General features: G+C 40.3%; 1 protein-coding gene across 1 annotated transcript; it reads left to right on the top strand.

Moving 5' to 3' along the window:
• Window positions 1-8,647: 8,647 nt before the first annotated feature.
• LOC101302545 (protein TIME FOR COFFEE-like) lies at window positions 8,648-15,959 on the top strand. The gene is made up of 12 exons (XM_004296851.1): window positions 8,648-9,046; window positions 9,140-9,583; window positions 9,676-9,845; window positions 9,937-10,252; window positions 10,383-10,755; window positions 10,895-10,955; window positions 11,093-11,185; window positions 11,287-11,567; window positions 11,699-11,758; window positions 11,851-11,917; window positions 12,023-12,382; window positions 12,473-15,959. Exons 1-12 carry the CDS (start codon window positions 8,950-8,952, stop codon window positions 15,026-15,028), a joined length of 4,878 nt encoding a protein of 1,625 aa, XP_004296899.1. The 5' UTR covers window positions 8,648-8,949; the 3' UTR covers window positions 15,029-15,959.
• The last annotated feature ends 5,304 nt before the right edge of the window (window positions 15,960-21,263 follow it).

Below are 21,263 nucleotides of genomic sequence, written 5' to 3'. Positions count from 1 at the left end.
AAGGTTGTTTTTGCCGCACAAAGTTTTTTGTTACTTCGCAAGGTTTTAATGAGGCAACTAGAAGAGCATTGCTATGATTTCGTGTACCAGCCAAGTATGGCTTGATCTTGCTCCCGAATTTATAAGGAATGTCATTCAAAGTGATTGTAATCACTAATTGTTTCAATGAATTACTTTTCAAAAAAAAAATAGATGTGAAATTCACACACCCCAAATTGAAATCCACACACCATTTTTCCTTTTTTGGTTAACACATTCATAAAAAGACAACGTTTAAGTTACTAAAAGACAAAATTTAAATTACCAAAAAAGAAAAAGGGTGAGTGGATTTTAATTTAGAGTGTGTGGATTTCACATCCCGAAAAAAAAATGAGGCAAATAGAAGAGCATTGCAGCATTGCCTAGTGTTGATACGCGTTGTAGGATAACCTAATTTGTGTGTGTGCCTAGTCGACCTAAAGAATATGTAATCTAGTTGTATAAGGAATGTGCCTTCTCCTAAATTTAATTTGCATATTATGAATAGGGTTAGGTTTTATTATTGATAATGGATTATAGTTTTGTACGACTATAAATAAGGGCTCATATAATATACAATACCTTTCTCTGCTATTTGCCTTATTTTCTATTATGTTGTGTTTGGATAAAGTAATTTCAATTTCCATAGAAATTTTAAAATTATGAGAATTATAATTCCATAAATTTAAATTCCATTAATTAAGAATTTTATTGTTTGGATTTCATGATTTAGAGTTTTTTATTATTTTTTTATTTTTTAATCCATGATGTAGGGTTTTAAAATGTTAAGAATTTGTATTTAGATTAACCTCAGCTAATGGATTTGACAAACGACACCTATTTGGTGAAGAATTTAAATCGGAAATTTAAGCTCTCAAATTCCTCAATTATTTTCCTGTGGAAATTGCTAATCCCACGAGATAAGAATTCATGGGGAGTCTCCGAGCAGAGCTCTTTTGCTCCGAACCCTAGGGTTCAGATCTGGCGGCGACGCTTCATCTACTGTAATACCCCGGAATTTTAATATTAGTTTCTAATATTATTTTGGAAATTATTTAAGTAAGAGTTGTATGGATTTGTGGTTTAGTGAGTGGACTGGAAGTAGTCGAGTTTTTAGTTCCGTGAAAATGCTCTATTTTGAAGGGTTAAGAGTTGACTTTTTAATCGGTTGGGTTTCTCGGGAAACTTCCTTCACGAAAGTTGTAGAGCATGGCGATACGAGTTCGTAGACACGTGGCACGCGTGAAACGGACTTCGTATGAAGAAGTTATGGTCAGCAGAAGTTTGTGGTTTTCCGGGGTTTTGTGTTAAATAAGAAAAAGACAGGGTTCTCTTTTCATTTTCCGGAAAACCCTCTTTTTCTCTTCCCTTCTCTCCCGCGCCTCACCCTCACTGCCAAAGTTTTTCAGCTGACCCGACCCGGACCCGGTTGACTCGACCCGGATTTTCCGGCCATCTCCGGCCGACCCAGACGACGGCACAGGTCGGAAACTCTTCCTCTCCTCGGCGTGCTCTTCCCTGTGTAGGTGGGCGAAGACGAATCAAGCTGGTTTGAGAGAATCGAACGCTGCAGTGGAGGGTGGCGGACCCGACTTTGACCCGAGGGTGTTCCGGCCGTGTACGGCGGCGACGCAGCTTGGAAACGGTCGGGATAGGAGCTCCTTGGCGTCCTGGTTTGTTTTCCGGTGGTCTTGAAGGTCGACTCTCGGTGTGGAGTGGTGGTGGTGAATTCCAACTTTTCCGGCGGGTTTCCGGTGATTTCCGGCCGAACTAGTTGAACCCTCAGGTATAAAAGATGCTCCTCTCTCTTCAATCTACAAGTTTTGTGTTGTGAGCTTGGGCTAATTCGTAGGTTGGTAGGGTGGCGCGTGGGGCCCACTCGCCGCCGGCGTGTGGCGGTGCGTGACGGCGCCTTCGGCAGAGGTTGGGTGGTTAGGAGTAATTGTTAGGTTGTGCTTGTCGATACGAGTACTTGAGCATGTAGATTGTAGGTTTCAATGTTGCTTGAGTATGTTGGGGCTTCACCGGAAGTCGTTTCTTTCGGTGTTGGTTTATGGAATCTGAACATAGAGGTAATCATTTTTGGTTATCATAGGCTGTTCATGGGTTTCGGTGACCTTGGGAGGTCTCATACGAGGATTGCCTCGTTTTGGTAAATCTTTGGGTTAGGTTTTAGCTAGTTGGCGTAAAGGGTAATCACTTGGTTGTTAGTGACAAAGTTGGTCATTAAGTTGATCGCTTGTTTTGTTGGTCATTAAGTTGTTTTGTGCTACCTAGGTGATTGACAAAGTTGGTGTTGTGCTTGTGTTGTGCGTGCGAAGACGCAGCTGGATTTTAGGTGAGTAACATCTCACCAAGGTCCACTTTGGGACCAAATATTTATAATTATCATGATGATGATTGTGATGTTGATTTTGGAGATGATTATGATGATAATTGTGATGTTGTTTTTGAGGATGATGATGATGATGATAATTATTATGATGACGATGGTAATGGTTTTGTTTGATGATTATGATGCTATTTTTATATTGTGAGTAATTCTCACATGGGTTCTTAAGGAACCGAGTTTACTTTATAATTTCGTTTTATTAATTGTGAAATTGTCCTTGAAGGAAAATGACTTTGTTTTTAAAAAAATAAATGAGCTTGATCGTCAACGGCTCATGGTAAGTGAAAACAAGTTTTCTGTTAAAAATAAATCTTTCAAAAGGACTTTCGATCATGTGATATGGTGACGTTGAAATATGTTTGTTGATAGATTTTCTAGTGGGAATATCTATGTCTTTGTTTATATAAATATATCTAGGTGGAAAGATATAATTTATGAAGTGCTCTTTTGATGTTGTTGATGATATTTTTATATTGAATTGTTGTTAAATAGTCAAACCGGGTTCCTAGCCTTTAATCGGGTGATAGGTTACGGTTATGATTATATTATTATTTTGTGATTTGATAAGTGTTATGTTGGGAGAGTATTAGAGTGTGTGCCTTAGTGGTGATTGTGTGCATTAGTTGTGTATGTGTGTGCCTTAGTGGTGATTTTGTGCATTAGTTGTGTATGTGTGTGCCTTAGTGGTGATGGTGTGCATTAGATTAGGAGCCTTCGTGGTGGACCGGGAACCAAGCCTTGGCCGGGTGATTGGTTACGGTCAGTATAGAGCTCTAGTCTGTCAGTTGGTACTTCATGGGGGATGACTAAGTGTTGACGAACCCATGAGTACGCATTTGTTGGTTACTTATGAGGGATGACTAAGTGTTGGCGAACTCATAAGTAAGAGTAGAGAAATGATTGTTTGAGGTTCTTATTTGTTGTCATTTAAAATTTCTCGTTTTAAGTATTTCTTGAACTATGTCTTTTTGTAGGATTTCATTTTGATTTGTTTGATTGTGAATTGTTGCGTCTCCTTTTAATTATTTGTTTCATTTATGATTTTGAGTGATTTTGAATTATTGTGTTTTTTCTTATTTGTTCTTTTGATTTCTTTTGCTTTTAGGTGATTCTTGAACTAAGTTTTTAATGCGGGAATTACCAATTTTATTTATGTGTGATGTTGGATTTGTTGAGTTAATATTTGGGAGTTACTCATACGAGCTTTTTAGCTTACCGGGTTTGTTGTTTACAACCCGGTGCACCAATTCATGGTGTAGGGGTTAGACCTGCAGGTGATGATCAGCAGGGTTGAGGCAGTGGCCTAGGAGCTGGGTTTTTTACGAGATACATTTATTTGTATTTTTTTATGGTAGTTGTTTTAAGCTCTTGTGAGCGAAGTTGTTTATTACTAGACTTTTGGAAGTTGATGTATTTAAGGAGAATAAATGTTTAACTCAGTTGTTGAGTTCATTGACATTTACATTTCCAGTATCTGTTTTTAGTTTGAAAGTTGTTGAGCAGGTTTGGGGTATTTAGAATTTGAGTTTTATCATGCCCAAATTTTTGAAAATTTATCTTTCGAAAATTGGGGTGTGACATCTACGGACGAGGTGACGATTGTGTTGGCAGCCTGATCGCGGCGACGACGAGATCATGTTTTTGGTGGCAACGAGAGGCTGAGATGAATGCTTTTGTCAGTGGGGCGGCAGCTCTGATACAAGTGGTTCGAACTGACCTTTCCAACTGTGATGGTGCTTTGTTGGATCAGATGTGGGTCTCTAACCATGTCCAAATCCTTGGAGATGGGTTCAACACGGTTTCTCGAGGTCAGGAACGATGGAACGGCGACCATGGTGGTTGTCATGCCAGATCTGGGCAACAGTCCTGCTCAGATTTCAAATGCAGTGACAGTTGGGCTTAATGGTTGCCGACCTCCTGGTTCGTATCCAATGACTCAGATTGGAGTGGATATGCGAGCGGTGCAAGGTCAGGGTTCGGACGGACCTGAATTTTCTGTCAGTGCGGCGTGGAAGCTTGCTTTTGATGACGAGATGTGGAGGCGCTGGTCTCCGAGAACAATGACGGTGAGGCAGACTTAGACTCGGGTTACGGTTTGGGCTCAGAGAATTGGGCCTGAATATGAGTTCAGGCAAGGAGAGTCTGGCTTGGGCTTTTGGCTGATTGGTGATGATGGGCCGAACCGGATGGTTTATTAGCCTGCACCTCCTAGGCCTTCAGCCAAGGGCAAAGAGAAGATTTAATATATTTTAATTTGGGCTACTACGGTGTCTGTTATGCACTAGTAGTAAGCGCGTTTGAATAAGTGAGTTTTGTATTGTCGAATGAGGAGTCTAATCTCTGTATCACTGTGACTTGTTCGCAAACTTTTTATATATCCATAATCGGTAGAGGGAGTATATGTAATGGCTTTCTTTGGCCTGAGAATTATTAATATATCATTTTGATATTTTCCAAAAAAAAAATAAATAAGAATCCAACAGGGAAAAACAGTCTTAAGAAATTAGGAATTCTTTATTTTTGATTAAATTTCTAGAAATTCACCCGCATCCAAACACACTGTGAGTCTAGGAAAAAAATAACTATTATTGTGATATTCACTATTATGTTTAGGATTCACCACACCACCTATTAAGAGTGTCATTTTGTTCATTGTCACCATATAACCAAACCATATCGATCATGTGTTTAGAGAGAAGATGAGTCGCCAAGTAAACATCGTGAAATGAAGTCTGTCATTTACATCTTGATATGTTTTCACATTTTAATAAGCGGAAATTAATTTCAAGTCCATAACCAGTTGTCAATTCCATGATTTAAGGCATCTAGAGAAGAAGATATTGCAAAATGCCAATGTATCCTATAAAACACTAGAAAGGAAGCTATGGAGTAATAGTTGCATTAAGTAAACAAAATTCTATATAGGCCAACCCAATCCACATGAAAACTGGTTATGAAAATAGAATTCAGTAGATAGCTTGTGGATGGGAGAATATTTGAATTACTTGTTTGGAAATGTACAATTGTAAAAAGTGCAAAACGCAGATGAACTTTGATAAAAATTAGGCATAGAACCAAACTTATATGATAGAAATAGAATAAGTAACTCAAAACACAAATAAAAATATAAAATGTACATTATGTTCTAAAATCTTAATCACAATTGGTTCGTACATCAAAAATGGTAACCAGTCATTATCCTCATCAAAATGGAAGCTCCTAACCTAGAACAAAAGACCGCATTAGGAGAATAATTTTTAAGACAAGCGATTTGAATAGGAAAAGAAACATAACTATAAACATTGACATATCGAGTATTGTAATATATATATATATATTATTTGCTTGAATATTAAGAGCATCTCCAACAAAGGAGTTAAATCCTTGTTGGTAGCCCAACGTTTCTTTTTGACAGCCCAACATGCACTCCATTGAAAGAGTCAAATCCTATGTGGATTTGACTATAGCCCGGACGTTGTCAATTTTGACACAGCGCGAGAGAATAGTCATTTATTATTTTATCATTGATTCTCTCTCTTTCGTCTCTCTCGCTGCTCTCTCTTCTTCCTTCCCACTTCTCCCTCTTTTTTCTTGCTTCTGCATCTTCTCTTCTTTTCTCAAGAGGATCAACTCCAGCCTCCACCTTTCTCCGATCAACATCATCGTCATCAGATCTAGTGCTCTCTTTCTTTCTTTTAGAATCATGTTCTCAAATGCAACATGCAGATTGGAGTCCAAACTAGAATGAAAGTCACCAAAGATGCAATCTGATCCAAATTTCATACCCCTCTCATGCCTCCCAAACCCACCACCACCATCATCTTCCTCGGGCTTTCCTCCTCCTTTTATTCTGCCACCGATCTGGGGTCGATTTCAAAACCAACCCCCTTGTCTATTTGGAATCTGAAATATGATTTCTGTAGGATTTGGGTAGGAGAGAACCAAAGAATTTATACGGGATTTGGGTTTTGAGAAGTGTCAATTGAAGATTGAATTTGGTGGTTTAGAACATCAAGAGCAGAAGGTAATAGAATGAAAGAACTAGAAGAATTTCTGGGCTAAAGATAAAAGAAGAACGAGAAGGGATTTTAGGGATATAGTATAATAATGTTTGAATTTAACCATTTTGTTGGAGTAGAAATTTGTCAAATTTAAAAATTCCATGTCATATGTCAAAATTCAAATTTGATAAATTTTTTTGACTCTTACGTTGAAGTTGCTCTAAATATGCTCCGAGTTGTACCTGAGTTACTATTTTCTGAGTCAATATTTTAAGTGAAGAAATGAAATTCTCATTCATGCATGAAGCACCCCCAACAGGGAAGATCATACCTTGTAATGCTCATAATGCATTCGCCCAATATGACATTCAATTAGTTTATTAATCAATTATTATAATAATCAAAATTCAATTAGATTAGTTATAATAATAAGCTAATAATAAGCGCAGGTTATGGTCACGCCCCAATTATGTGTGCTTTGTTGTTTATCTTGTTGTTGACGGCTAGGGTTACGTAAACGGTCATAAACAAAGCCACGCGGGCAGATCACGTAGCACCGTTTTTCGGACACGTGGCATCTATCAGGGAGTTCACGATAGCGAGCGAAAATGAGAGCCCCTAAGCCCTCGCAAGGCGACAAATACTGGAGAAAGGGATCCACTGTGGTGGGGTTAACCCAACTGAGGACCCCACTGTCTGACGTGGCCACACTTGTCTCCTAAATTATACCCTTTTTTATGGAGCACTAATTAACTCACCCAGCTGTGTTGTAAGTTTTCCCACTGTCTGCTCGAATATGGTCCGTCACAGGCGGGTAAGAGTATCGCAACCGCCTTCTAATCTGAGAAAGTTATTTACTATAGCTTGTGAGAGCGTAGAAAAGTAGCCAATAGCAAGATCCGAGACGGGGAATCAGAAGAGCAAGCGTCACGTGTCGCGACTAGAGAACGACACGTAGTGAAAATGACACTGCCATAAATGAACGGCTTTTATATATCTGGGGTAATTAAATGTGAAACTCCGCAATAAGTGCGTGGAGTGAGAAAACCGGAAAAACGTTTGCCTTTTTAGTTAATAAGTCGTATGTGTAAATACGACTTTTTTAACTGCGCTGTTAAATTTGACCGCGCAGGTAGAGAAAAAGAAAAAGGAAAAAAATGGTAGATTTCTTTCTTTTGTGCTGTGGGCCCGGTACACGTCATGGCAGCTTGCCATATCCCACGAACGTGACAATAGGCCAACGCGAGGAAATAATTTCTAGATCGGCAGCTAACCGGGTGGGACCCACGCCTTGTCTCGGAAGTTCCGTGACCGTGACCGGAGAGAGTAGGCTTCACCCGCGGCTGTGGGCGCGTCTGAACCGTTGGATCAGAGGGGGCGCACTGATCGACACGCACGAGCCCTTTTTTTAGCTTTGGTGCCAGCTCGGACGAATCTGGGTTTGGGCGTTTGCCTTTAAAAAATATTTTTTCAGTTTCACGCCACGTCGGACGCCGATCCAACGGCGTTTAGAGCTGGTGTGACGGTAAAGGACAGATCCGCTGCGTTGAACGTCAATCTGGTACAAGTCAGGTGGGCCCGCACTTGTCGATATATGGAATTTGTTAATAGATTTGCCATCATCCTGAAATACATTAAAATATATGATTAAAGATATAAAAAAGGAAACACAAAATGGTGGGACCTGGGGTAATGATTTTGTGAAATTTGACCGGTTGGAACAATATTATCTGCGGTCAGGTAGATACCCTGTGATCGTCACGTAGCTTTTACCGAGGTCTCTGCCACCGGTTATAGCCGGTCACCGGTTCTCCGGGGGTTTCTATAAAATATTCACTGTGATTGTGGAATCGTGGGCTACAGACCTACAGTACCCATTATAAAATAAAAAAAGAAAAAAAGAAAAAATTATCTTTATCTGTATTTATTGATTTAAATTATTTAATAGTATAAAAGCACCAAATCGGTAGTGAGTGAGTAAACGTGAAAGCTTGGGAAGGAAGGAAAAAAGATTATGACACGTGGAGGGACCAGACAGAAAAGGTGGAGGTCCTGGAACGAACGGTGGGAGATGATGCCATGTTGGTTTCAGGAGATGTATAACCACCGGATGGGTCGACTAATGGAGAGCTGAGATCTGTCGAGGAAGTGTAGCTGGAGATCAGGACCGTCCACGCAGGTCTGGAGTGGGTTTCGCTCCCAGTGAAATAGCGGAAAAGAGGATGAGAGATAGACTGATACAGAGCACAAAAAGAAGACAGAAGTTGGAAAGAGAGAGAAAAAGGCAAGAGGGGGCAAGAAGGAAGAGCACAGATAGAGAGAGAGAAAGAGAGAGAGAGTGAGAGGTGAAGAAGATAAGCGAAAGCTAAGATCTTTTTATTTGTGAGAGGAAATCATTTCTGGCGTTTGGAGCTCCTCGGAGGATGCGAATCCGGTGGCTTTGACTAAATTCTCTCCGGCGAGGCGTTCATCTTTTCTGGTGATTAGAGATGGGATTAGCTTTATAGGTGTGTGGCTTAGATAGATTTAGAGTAGAAGATGGATAGGAATAGAGATGCGAGGAGAGGAAGTATGGCGGCCACGAATGGCTTGTCAAGAAGAAGACACAGAAATCACAGCCTCAGAGACTCTCCAGGTCAGCCTCAGATCTAACTCGTTTTCACCGATTCTGAGTTTGAAGATTTTTCATTGATTTTAATGGTTTTTGATTTTGTTTTGGTCTTTGCAGAGGACGATGGTCCGGTGGAGTTACAGGAGACCTCGAGGCTGAGAGATCGAGGGAGCGGGAAGAAAGATCGAGATCGGGATCGAGACCGGGACCGAGACCGGGACAGGGACCGGGATCGAGACAGGGATCGGATGAACCGGAATAAGAGGAGAAGAGCTGAGAGATTGATGCACGGGAGCAATAGAGAAGACGGCGGAGACGATAGTTCTGAGGAGAGTGTGAACGACGAGGACGAAGATGAATACGACGATGGTGGAGGCGGCGGCGGCTCTATTCGCATGCTTCCGCCAAATCCGCCAACGGCGTCGCTTTCTTCGTCGTCTTCGTTGTTGAATCACCGGAAGAGCTTCCCTCCGGTTAATAATAAGCATTTCCGACCGCTGCCGGCGTTGAAGGTCACTGATGAAATGATTGGCGTTTCCGTTCCCAGAAGAGCACGGTCAGGTAGAGAGAAAGAACCTATTATGGAAAATCCGAAAGGAATTATTGGGTTCTGGGATTCTAGTTTTGACTTTGTCCTTTTCTGTAATTTTCAGCCTCTACGAAGAGGTCTCATGAATGGCCTTCCAGTTGTGGAGTTGTCGGAGACCAATTTCACCGGCAAGCTTCTACATCTCCGGTCCGGCCAACCACATCATCGATGGCTGCGCCATCCCCAGCTCCGACCTCACCCTCTTCTTCTCACGCTTCGGTTAGGAAGAAGCCTGTGGGTGTTCTCGAATTTGATTCATTTCTGATTCTGCTTCCCTTTGATTTTTCAATTTTTTCTTTACTGACGGATTTTCTTCTGTGTGTAGAGACCCAATGGCCCAAAATTGAAGCCGCCGAAGATGGCGACGACGACCAAGACATCACCGTCGACTCAAGACGAGATAGAGATTGAGATTGCTGAGGTGTTGTATGGGATGATGAGGCAACCGCAGGGTCCAACGAAGCAAGAAATTACAGTCACCGATTCAATTAAGTTCGAATCAAGAGAAATCAACAAGTCCACTAGTGATGCGAAATCAAGAGTTTCGTCACCGATCTCAAACTCGCCGTGTGCTCCTCCTCACTCGATATCTGCTTTTCCGCAGAATTCTAGCTCCTCTGCCACTTCCATGTCCGCTACTGGTGGGTATATCCGCTCCCAGGAGCTCAGTCTTAATTCATTTCTTGCTCTCATCCCCAATGCTCTGTTTCGGGGCTGCTTGTGTTTTTATGGTGACTGATGAAATTTTCTGCGTTTGATTGGATTCAACAGCACCCAAGAGGAAAAGACCGCGAGCCTCTGCGAAGTATGATGAAGAACACCCATCGATTTTCCCACTACAAAACAGTGCCATTTCGACTACAAACAAGGTTGCCACAGATCAATCCATGAAGATTGAAGCTTCCTCCCCAAATTTGGAGAAAAAATCAGGATCTGTCACAGAAAATGGTGGGTGTTCGTACAACTTGTCCAATTCTCACTCCATTCCGGTACCGGGGTCCCAGCCTGAGTCGATTAAGGAGTCAATGATGAAGCCGGAGAGCAAGGCTACCGCAGATTCAAAGCCGGGAAATGACGAATCGCAGAGTCAAAATCTCAAACAAAGGAAAGAGGAAGCGCAATCGCCCAAGAAAGAATCTCCAGTGTTCAGATTAGATGATAATCGTGGGGATATGACAGCGACCAATAAAGCGTGAGCATCATAGACCTTTTCTTTTTCTGGGAAAATATAAAAAATTGGGTCCTGAGTTTTCTCTCTAATTTTTTTTCTTGTGTTTTGCCAGAAATTCAACCATCTCTGAGATTGAGAACCACCGGGAAGAGAAGTTCCAGATAGATCTGATGGTGAGGGTCTTGTTATCTAAAACAAGATTTATCTTCTTTTTATTTTATTATATATATATATATATTTTTTTTTTTTTTCAAAGGTATATTTTTTATTTTCTAATCTGGGTTAATTTTCTGTGTTTTAATTGTTATAGGCTCCTCCTCCTTCAAGATCTTCTCCAGAAAGAGATGGCGAGGTTGATTTTGTGTCTGCAGATCCCAAACCTACGGTCATAGTTGCAGAAACGGTGAGTAGGGGCCCACCACTGCCACTTGCGTACCCTTCTTGTTTGGTATGATGGTGATTTGTTGATTTAATAAATGGGGCACTGTTTGTTTTTGGGTGCAGGAATTAAAGTCCTTGACCAGAGAAGATGACAAAGCTTTGAAATTTGGGAAGGAAGAGCCTGCAAATTTGGAAGCTGAGAAGTTTAAGAAAGCAGCTTCGGCAGCAGTAGTGGAAGAAGCTGAGTTTAAGAAGCCTGTTGTGGGTGGTAAGGAAAGGAATATTGATCTCCAGCTTGATTTGGAGAAGACTGATAGAGATAGTGGCAATGCTGGTTTTAGTGGAAACAAGCTACCTCAGCATGCTGCTAAGCAGCAACAAAGCACTGAGAAAACTGCTGGTAAGTTCATTTTGTGTATTTCTCTTTGTTTCTTCTCTCATAATCTCTTTTTCACGGGGTTATTTGAGCTTTGGATTGACCTTTCGGGTTGCCTGATTAATAATTTCTATCACATTCTTCTTCAGTGCAACCAAGCTCTGTACCTTTGCCAATGTCTATGCCTGCTGGCTGGCCAGGGGGGCTTTCTCCTATGGGGTATGATTGGGTCATTTTCTTGTGTTCCTCAATCTTTGTTGGCAATATTTCGGGTGCTGGTTTTTAGACTCATTTGTGTTTCTTATCAGCAGATACATGGCACCTTTACAAGGAGTTGTATCCATGGATGGGAGTACCGTTCCTCCAGCTGCTATGCAAGTAAGTCTACTTTCCGGGGGTTTTTTTTCTCACTTTCCAATCTTTTCTTGAAACTCTTTGCAAGCTCCATCATTTTTTTTTTAATCAAATTTTGAACTCGTGCAGCCACCGCAAGTGCTTTTCAACCAACCTCGTCAAAAGAGGTGTGCAACCCATTGCTACATTGCAAGGAATATATACTATCACCAGCAAATGTCGAAGATGAATCCTTTTTGGCCAGTAGCAGCTGGTTCCGGATCTATGTATGGGACGAAGCACAATCCAAGTGTAATTCCCCCAGAATTTCATGGGAGTATTCCTGGTAGAGGTGCAAATTCTGCACCTGACAAAGGACATGGGATTACTATGTTTCCTGCGCAACCTGGGAAGGAAAAAGCTTCACCAGCAGCCAATCTTATGGATGCACAGAGAAAGCAAATAGTAATCCAGCAAGCTCTACCTCCAGGCGCACCTAGTAATATCTTGGTATGTTTCTTTTCTTGTTTGTTTCATTGTTGAAAGGCACCATGGACCAGGGGTTGCATATATTAATCAGGTGTCCTTATTGTATTTCAGCATGGTCCTGCTTTCATTTTCCCTTTGAGCCAGCAACAGGCAGCAGCAGCTGCTTCTGTTAGACCTGGTTCTGTAAAGTCTCCGAATGCTGGTAGTGCAGCGTTGCCAAGTTCAGTGAACTCTACATCAATGACTGCTGCAGCAACTCCTGCTGTAGCTCCTGCGATGAGCTTCAATTATCCAGGAAATGAACCTCAGTATCTGGCAATTTTGCAGAACAATGCATATCCATTCTCAATGCCAGCACATGTTGGTGCACCACCAGCTTATAGAGGACCCCATGCTCAGACACTACCATACTTTAGTGGGTCTTTCTATTCTTCCCAAATGCTGCATCCTTCTCAGCTTCAGCAGCAGCAGCAGCAGCAACCACCGTCTCAATCACAGCAAAGTCAACAAGGTCATCAAAACCCTAGTATTTCCAGTGGTTCTTCATCATCTCAGAAGCACTTGCAAAGCCAGCAGCAGAGGCCACCTTCCAGTGGTGTGAATGGTGTCAATGGTGGCTTGCAAGGCTTTCCTGCCTCAAAAAACCAGTCTTCACAGACACTACAGCTGCAGCAGCATCAGCATCAGCGGCAACATCAACAAAACCCACATGCCCCTCACCAAGCTCGCCAACTTGAACATGAGATAGGTGGTGAAGATAGCCCGTCAACTGCTGATAGTCGAATCTCTCGCATGAGTATATATGCGCAGAATTTTGCAATGCCAATGCCCCCACCAAGCTTCGCTTTAACGACACCTCCAATGGGTAGTGCCAGTGGAGTAACTGCTGCCAGTGGCAGTGAAAAGAAGCAGCAGCAAGGCTCAAAGGCTGGGGTTGAAGGATCTCAACCTTATGCCATGTCGTTTGCTTTAAATGGTGCTAACCCTGCTACTGGCCTTGACATGGCTTCCCTAGCACATAGTCAAGCAATTCTCCAGAGCCTTCCAGAGGTTACTAGGCAAGGCTATCAACAGATTATGGCTGCTGCTGCGCAAGCACAAGCAGCTCAACATAAGAAGAATTATCGGCACCCTGAAGAAGGGAAAAGTGGAGGAGGTGATTCCTGTAATGTGGAGGAGGAAAGAAAGGCCATGACAGGGAAAGCTTCGACTGTTGGTCACTCCATTGCTTTCGCCACTGATGGTTCCACCAATACAATACCGGGAAACAATGTCCTTGATAGCTCTGCTGCACGAAGTCTTAACCTCAGTTCTGCTCCTGGCAGGGCATCCAGTTCTGTTATGCCTGCCTCAGTTAGTGCTGTAAATGCTCCCACACCTCAGCAGCAAATGCGGAATCACCAGCAACAGCAGATGCAGCAGCAACAACACCAGATGCAGCAGCAACAACATCAGATGCAGCAGCAGCAACATCATATGCTTCAGCTTCAGAAGCAACAGCTACAGCAGAATGCAGTTCGAAGCAAGACACCAGCAACAAGCAATGGCAGTGTTTACTCTGATCATCTTCCTTCAACCTCTTCTATGGCTGCAAAGTTTCCTAATGCACTTTCTTCATTCCCCCATAACCTTGTCCAAACTACCACCAGTCCATCTCAATCTCCTCAGTGGAAGAATTCTTCCAGGACAACTACTTCCCAGGTTCCTACATCATCACTGGCCTCATCAACCTCATCATCGCTTAAAAATCATCCTCAGAAGCAGGCACGTACACAGCAAAGCCACACTCAGATTTCCTTTGCAGCCAACCCAAAGTCTTCCACCCAAAATCAGGGGCTGCAACCTAATAGTAACCAGTCCCCGTCTCCTCCGATAATGGTTGGTTCACCCACAACTACAACTTCGTCAATGTCGAAGAGTGCTGGTGGAAGCCCAAGAACAAATACTTCAAATTCCGCTGGTAATAAAGCCGGGCAAGCTTCTTCACTGTCATCTCAGCAGGTGAAGAACTCACCATCAGTTCCCAGTCAGAAGTCATCTCCAGTGGGTGGAAGGAATGTTCCTTCGAGCCTAGGGAATACCCATATTACCTCTTCAAGCACAGGGACAAAATCACAATTGACACAACAGCAACAACAGCAGCAACATCAGCATCAGCAGCATCAGCAGCAACAACATCTGCATCAACAGCAACAGCAACAGCAGCAGGTGTCTAAGCAATCAATTCAGCAAGCACAGTTGTACTTTTCTAATCCCTACATGCAAAACCAGCAAGCTTCGCATTCTAATAGCTCAGGCGGCACCGCATCCCCCTCAAGTGGGTATTATGTTCCAACAAGACGGCGTGGTGACGTGCAGCAGCAGTCACAACATTCACAGGGGTCATCAGGGACATCCTCGAGTGGGATGTTGTCACTCTGCCCTCCTGTTACGCTTGCTAATAATACTGGCACCACTGATCCTGCAAAGGCAGTGGCTGCTGCTGCTAACAACATGAAAGGTGGTGGTTTATCTTCACAGACACTTATCCATCATGCCCAGTTTGCTGCTGCACAATCCTCTGGGCCACATCAGCTTGTACCGACAGGCTTCCCTTATGTTCATGCTGTTCCCACAGTGGTACAGATGAAACCTGCCGAACAGAAGAAGCAACCAGCAGGTGAGTAGATGGATGCTTTTGGTGTTACTTGGCTATCCCCATTTTTTGTGACCATGAAGAGCCGGAAAAGAGATAGGAACTTGTACCTGGGGTTTCTGAACTTTTGAAGGGAAGGGCTCATTCCTGCCCGAGCATTGTCAATTTTGTATGCTCTACGGGGAGCCTGAGAAGGAAGGAAATGATTGAGCGTGTAATCATGTGAAAAAGCACACCAGGGGGAGGCTATGTGGAATTAGACCCACAGTTTTGGAATGAAGTTTACCAAGTGGGGAAAATTGTCCTTGATGGAATCTGTATTCATCCATTGTACACTTCGTGTTTATAATCTGACAGGGTTGATGGGGAAGTCTAATTAAATTTGATTGGTTTGATGAGGATAGGTCGGGGCAGTGTAGAAATGAAATTGCTTCTTTTTCTGGGCAAAGAGAGACAAGAATGCCAAAGAATGAGCAGTAAGAGCAAGACCTGCCTTTCCTTTTGGGGTTGTAACGGAGGATTTCTTTTTCGGTTTCTTCTTTGGAGGTCCAAATTGCCAGAAAGAGCAGTAAAACAGTTTCTTATTGACATATATATGCAGGGGTAAGAAGAGGGTGTATGTATAACATATAATGGTAGACCCTCTTGCAATTTTTTGATCTAAATTGTGTCATTGCCTACTGGCTCTAGTTTCATTGCCTTGGTTTGTTGTAATGTGAACACTGAAATTCCTGATATGAGAAATGAGCAGGGAAGAAAGAACTAGAATTTGATGGAAAGCTCATGCCTTGGTGTTCATGTGGCTCAACTTTTTATCTTTTATTTTGTCATATATTGAATGTATACTTGTAAAGAGATAGCAGCATTATTCAAGCTTTTGAGGATCTGCTGGTGAGAAAAGTGAAGAGTAGATAATAGAGTGAGGTGGATGCATAGGGGAGCCAAAGGAGGTTCAAATTTGTACCAGCTCCAATTTGAGAGCAAAAATGCTTGGTTTTGGTTTCTTGGAGGTCTGAGGTGGGCCAAAAGTCATTCCCCCGCTCATTGTGGTAGTATTCACAAATGTGATTTGCTAATGACCTTTCTTTTTCTTCTTCCTAATTTGAATCCAGTGAGTTCAATTCCACCACTAACTCTTTGAAAAAAAGTGGTTGTTGAAGAATGGGAGATAGGAGAGGGGCCTCTTTATTGTATTATCTTACACCTGTCACAAAATCATTTTCCAAATATCCTAACTATAGATATTGCTGAACATGAGTTACCAAATATCCTAGCTCGATATAGTGTTGCTCAATATGAGAATCATGGAGTCATTGTTTTGATTTAGCACTCACTCACTCACAATTGCTTGCTAGGATGACGATGGCAAGGTATAGTATAACATGCTGTTGGTTTCCTCTTACTTTTTCTAGCTCGATTGAGTTTGAGATTTATGGTCTGTGTTATTAGATTGAGTTGGAGATTCATGGTCTTTATTATTAGTTTTTTGGCTGTGCGTTCGTTCACAGGTCTTGTAATTTTGGGTTTGCCCCTTGATTAATAATTTGTTTATTTCTCATCAAAAAAAGTAAAATATTGTATTTCCGCTCATGTAAAGAACAAGTATAGGTAATTCCGCTCATGTAAAGATGAGAGAAAAGTGAATTTCATTCACATGTATAGGTATAGAAACTAATGACATGTTTACTTACTTGGAATGGAATTCATCAGGAATGAAAAACGGAAGGAATATGAGACGGAATGGAATAGTATGTGGAGATTTCAATTTCATTCAGTTGTTTACTTACTACATGGAATTAGAATACGAATGTAATTAATTACTATTTTAATTACTAAAATACCCATAAAAAAATAAGCTACACATTTCGATCACTCTCAAAACAATTTTTTCCTTCTATGTTGATCTAGTTTTGTTTGTCGTTTTGATTGTCTAAGTTGATAAGTTATGTATAATCAACAAACTAAAGTAACTATTTCTATTCAGTGTATTGATTGTAATAATGTGGTTATATATTAATAATATAATACAGAGACTACATGTGTGTTTGTGTATATTGCAATCTCGTCCTTGCATAAATTCTCTTCTACTATGATTTATCAAAATCATTTGGACCTAGTACTAGCATTTGGGGTGTATCTCAAACCACAAGTTGCAAGGGTTGAACAACAAAATTAATGCATCATATGTTTATACATTTTAGTAATATTATATTTAAATCAAATAAGCAATTTTATAAATACAAAAAAAAAAAAACTAAATAACTTCCACAAATAGTATATTATTAGGCCTAGTTTGGTACGGATCTGGATCCTCTCCTAATAAACCTCTCCTAATATTGCCTAATAAGACGATCTTGACCGTTCAATTTTAACCAAGAGCCAGGATGTCTCCTACTCTAACTCAAAAGCTATTTTCTCATCTACTCTCCTATCTCCCGCTTTCAATCAATTTCTCGTCGCATCTCTATCTCTCCAAACCTTTCTGAACGAAGAAAGCTACCAAAACAGAGACGACTTCCTTCTTGTGCTTTCGACGAAAGCTACCCGATGAGTCCTTCACCTTGTGGCTTGTTGAAGATTAAGCTCAGTGAGATGAGGTAAGTCCAGATGAACAAGTAAAATAACAAGTCCCTCATAGGCGATTGGGAATTTTACGCATCTTCCTTCGATACTGATGGAGAACAAATCTCATCCACCATAGTCAAAGAAGCAATAGAAAAGGCCCTGAAAAAGAATTCATCTACATCTTTCATCTACCCTCATGAATGAATGAGTTGAAAAGTTTTGATTTGTATTATGGTGTTCATGAAATGGAACAGAATCTTGATCTTGTTCATTGATGGAGCATCAATAAATCCCATACATTCTGTCTAATAAGATTTTCTATAAATCATGAATTTTACTACCCAAATCCGAAGCCAATCTTTTCACCAAGCATAGGTGAACTGCAAGAGTGGCATTGTTTTTGTTTTTTTTTTTTTTTCTTGGGTTAACATTCAAATTTACGTTTGTGAACTTGTTTGTCGTGGGTTTTTGTTTTGTAGGTTGGATTTGTTCTTTATAAATCCAACTTTTCTTTTCTGGGTTATATATTGACATTAGAAGCTTGCTTATCTTGGGAAGTTCAGGGAAAGAGACAGAGATAGATGAAGATGTGAAAGGAGTCTCGTTATGAGTTTAGGAAGAGAGAGAATGATGAGAAGAAAAATTGATCGAAAGCGAGACATAGGAGACTGGATGGGAAAAAAGCTTTTGAGTTAGAGTAGGAGACATCTTGACCCTTGGTAAAAATGGAACAGTCGAGATCATCTTATTAGGCAAGATTAGGAGAGGCTTATTAGGAGAGAATCCGGATCCGTTTGGTACGGCTTTTATTTTCAAAAAATCAGCTTTTATCTGAACTTTTAGATTTTATAGTGTTTGGTAAATGAAAGAAAAACAGTTTTTTTAAAAAAAATTACAGGTCACTGGCAGCAGCTTTTAAAAGCAGTTGTCACTAAAAACACTATAAATTAATAAATTTTATCTTTGCATCACTTTTAAAACTAGTATTTACCAAACATAAAACTGTTTTAATTCACAGTTAATTATTTTCACAATACAACAACATCAGTTTTTTTTTTTAAAGTCATAGCAATACCAAACTGAGAAATTTTATTCACACATTGTTACATACTAGATACACATCTTCTACTTAATACACCACCTAATAACTTTTTTACTTTAATATTTTACTATATACACACCCTTAAACTTCCTAAACTATCCTAATTCATAAAATACCATACCTAATCATTAATACACATCCTAATTTCATATAGCTTTCCACAGGTTGGGTATAGAAACCTGATGGGATAATTTTCTTCCCTCAGTCATGTTGAAAGCTCAATTGGCTACACCCTTTCACCTTGTTTAAAGACTCTACAGATGAAGTAATATGGGTAATTAATGTTTATGTATGTAGTCGGTTGTATGTAAAACAACCTCCCAAGCCCGTAAACCAGCAGACATTCCACCATGACCAAGACAACCGAGGCCGTCCTAAAGTTCCCGTCCATAAGCAAGATGGGCCGGGCTCAACCACGGTGGCGGCAAGGGGCTGGGAATGATTGCAGAAGGCATAGGAGAGGTCCATATTTGAAACAGCAACAAAGGCACTTGTCCCACATTGATTTGCAAATAGAGATAACCCACACAAGGCCATAAATATGGCCCAGCCACCAGTTTGTCAGGTATCATTAATTACGTTAGTAATTACACTTCAACTAAAATTCTGACTTAACCATCGGAAGAGGAAAGACCGGAAGCCCCTGCTCATCGTTTTATTCATAGGTCATCAAGAAGAAAGATTATCGCCCAGCGGACACACATTCGGCTTCTACAACCCTATCTGGGATTGTATATAAACAATGTGGTACTTTCCATGCTTTTCGTTAGGCAAAAACCCAACTACACATCTCTATACTCATTGCTTGTATTTGGAGGTAAGAAGAACTTGTTGTTATGGAGTTGTTATGTTTCCATACCTTCCATATATGGCTGTAAACGAAGAGTAATTGGCTTTGAGGGCGAATCCTTTCAAGATGATACGAAGATTAACACTCAATTGAAGGTTTTTTTTTGTTTTTTGTTTTTTGTTTTTTTTGAGAAAGATACTCAATTGAAGGTTGAGAAACACTAATATACGAAATCATCATGTTATTGCTGATTTTGTTTTGAACGATGAATGTTCATCGACGAACATTCAATTAAAGAGGAGAAGAAGTATCAAAAAAAAAATTAAAGAGGAGAAGAAAATATCAAAAAGTGAGAAATGTCTCTTTTGGTAATTTAATATACTTAAAAATTATATTGTTGAATGTATAAAAAATGGGATGTGTATCTAGTATTTTGGGGTGTGTGAATAAAATTTATCCACCAAACTAGCCCTTAGCATATAAAAAGAAGCCTTTAAGAAAAAAAAAATTGAAATTATTAGCATCTTAAACAAATTCCTCAATATTATTAGCATAATAAAATTAAAAAAGGTATTTTCGGAGTAAAAGTTCATTCTAGATGATATCATTCCTAATCTCGTCTCCTCCCTTGGTATTACAATTCAGGGTTATTAAGGAATCAATTCCTTATTAGGAGATGAGATCCACATCCATTTCAATTCCATTATGTGTAAGTAAACGTTAGAATTCTCCTCTGCCGGAATCATTCTCTTACTTTTCAATTTCATTCCATGTAAGTAAACGTGCCCTAAAATTATAACAATAACTTATAACTAAGAATATGTTATCGTTTGCCCTCACGTTTCTTATAAAACTGGCTCTTACATTTCTTCGTTTGAAGACGAATAAATTTAAATAGTGTCACACACTTCTTCTTTTTTTATTTTTTTTATTTTTTATAATTCACACGCTCCATAAATGATGAGAGCGAATGATATCTTCCGTAGATAGAAGTCATAGAACTTCATCCGGATCCTAAACAACTAACATGGTTGAGTTTTGACTTGAAAGTAAATCTTAAATCGGTAGATTGTACATAAAAATGGACTTGTGATAAAAAAAATTATGGTGTATGCAATTTTACAATATTAGCTTTGGAGGAGGGGGCAGTGGGCAGTTGGGGGGTGGGATTTTAGAACCCTACACCAGTCTGCGTGTAGGACATGTTGGTCGGGCAGGTTGCCTCTATTGGTAAGGATGACCTTTATAGATCACTCACTCACTCTCTCTCTCAAATCTATCAACACACGAGTACCCTTCTCATTTTTGGTTTTTTCTTTTTTTTCAAAGAAAAGGGTAAAAAGACCAACCCACACTTGGTCCATATGCTTTTATACCCTATCACAAAAGGGAAAAAGGCAGTAAAAAATAATGAGACTTGGTGTGACACTTTGGCCTTTGCTTTTGGAAATGAAACTACCCCAAAAACAAAAAGAAGGAAATTTTACTTTTTTTTATTTTCCTATTGGGGGTTGTGGTCATTTAGGTTCCATAATTGTATGGGACCAATTAAAGGAAGAAAAAGATTTGGGTGGGTTCTTTTTGGAGATGTACCCCACCATCCAAAAGATTAAAGGAAAGGAAATATTATAATTCACATTTTTATCTCCCATGCTCAAGTGTGACATTTATCTCAATATTTCCAAGGTACAAATCTTTTGCACTTGATTGCTAAGGACCTACCCATTGGAAAACCATTACATAATTTTATCAAAAGGGCATGAAACTGAAAATTGTGATTGAAAGGTTACGTTATCAACACCCAAAATTA

Source organism: Fragaria vesca, linkage group LG4 (assembly GCF_000184155.1).
Source record: "Fragaria vesca subsp. vesca linkage group LG4, FraVesHawaii_1.0, whole genome shotgun sequence".
Lineage (NCBI taxonomy): Eukaryota > Viridiplantae > Streptophyta > Magnoliopsida > Rosales > Rosaceae > Fragaria > Fragaria vesca.
Note: the sequence above shows the minus strand (reverse complement) of the source record. Positions and strands in the feature narration are given on the sequence as shown.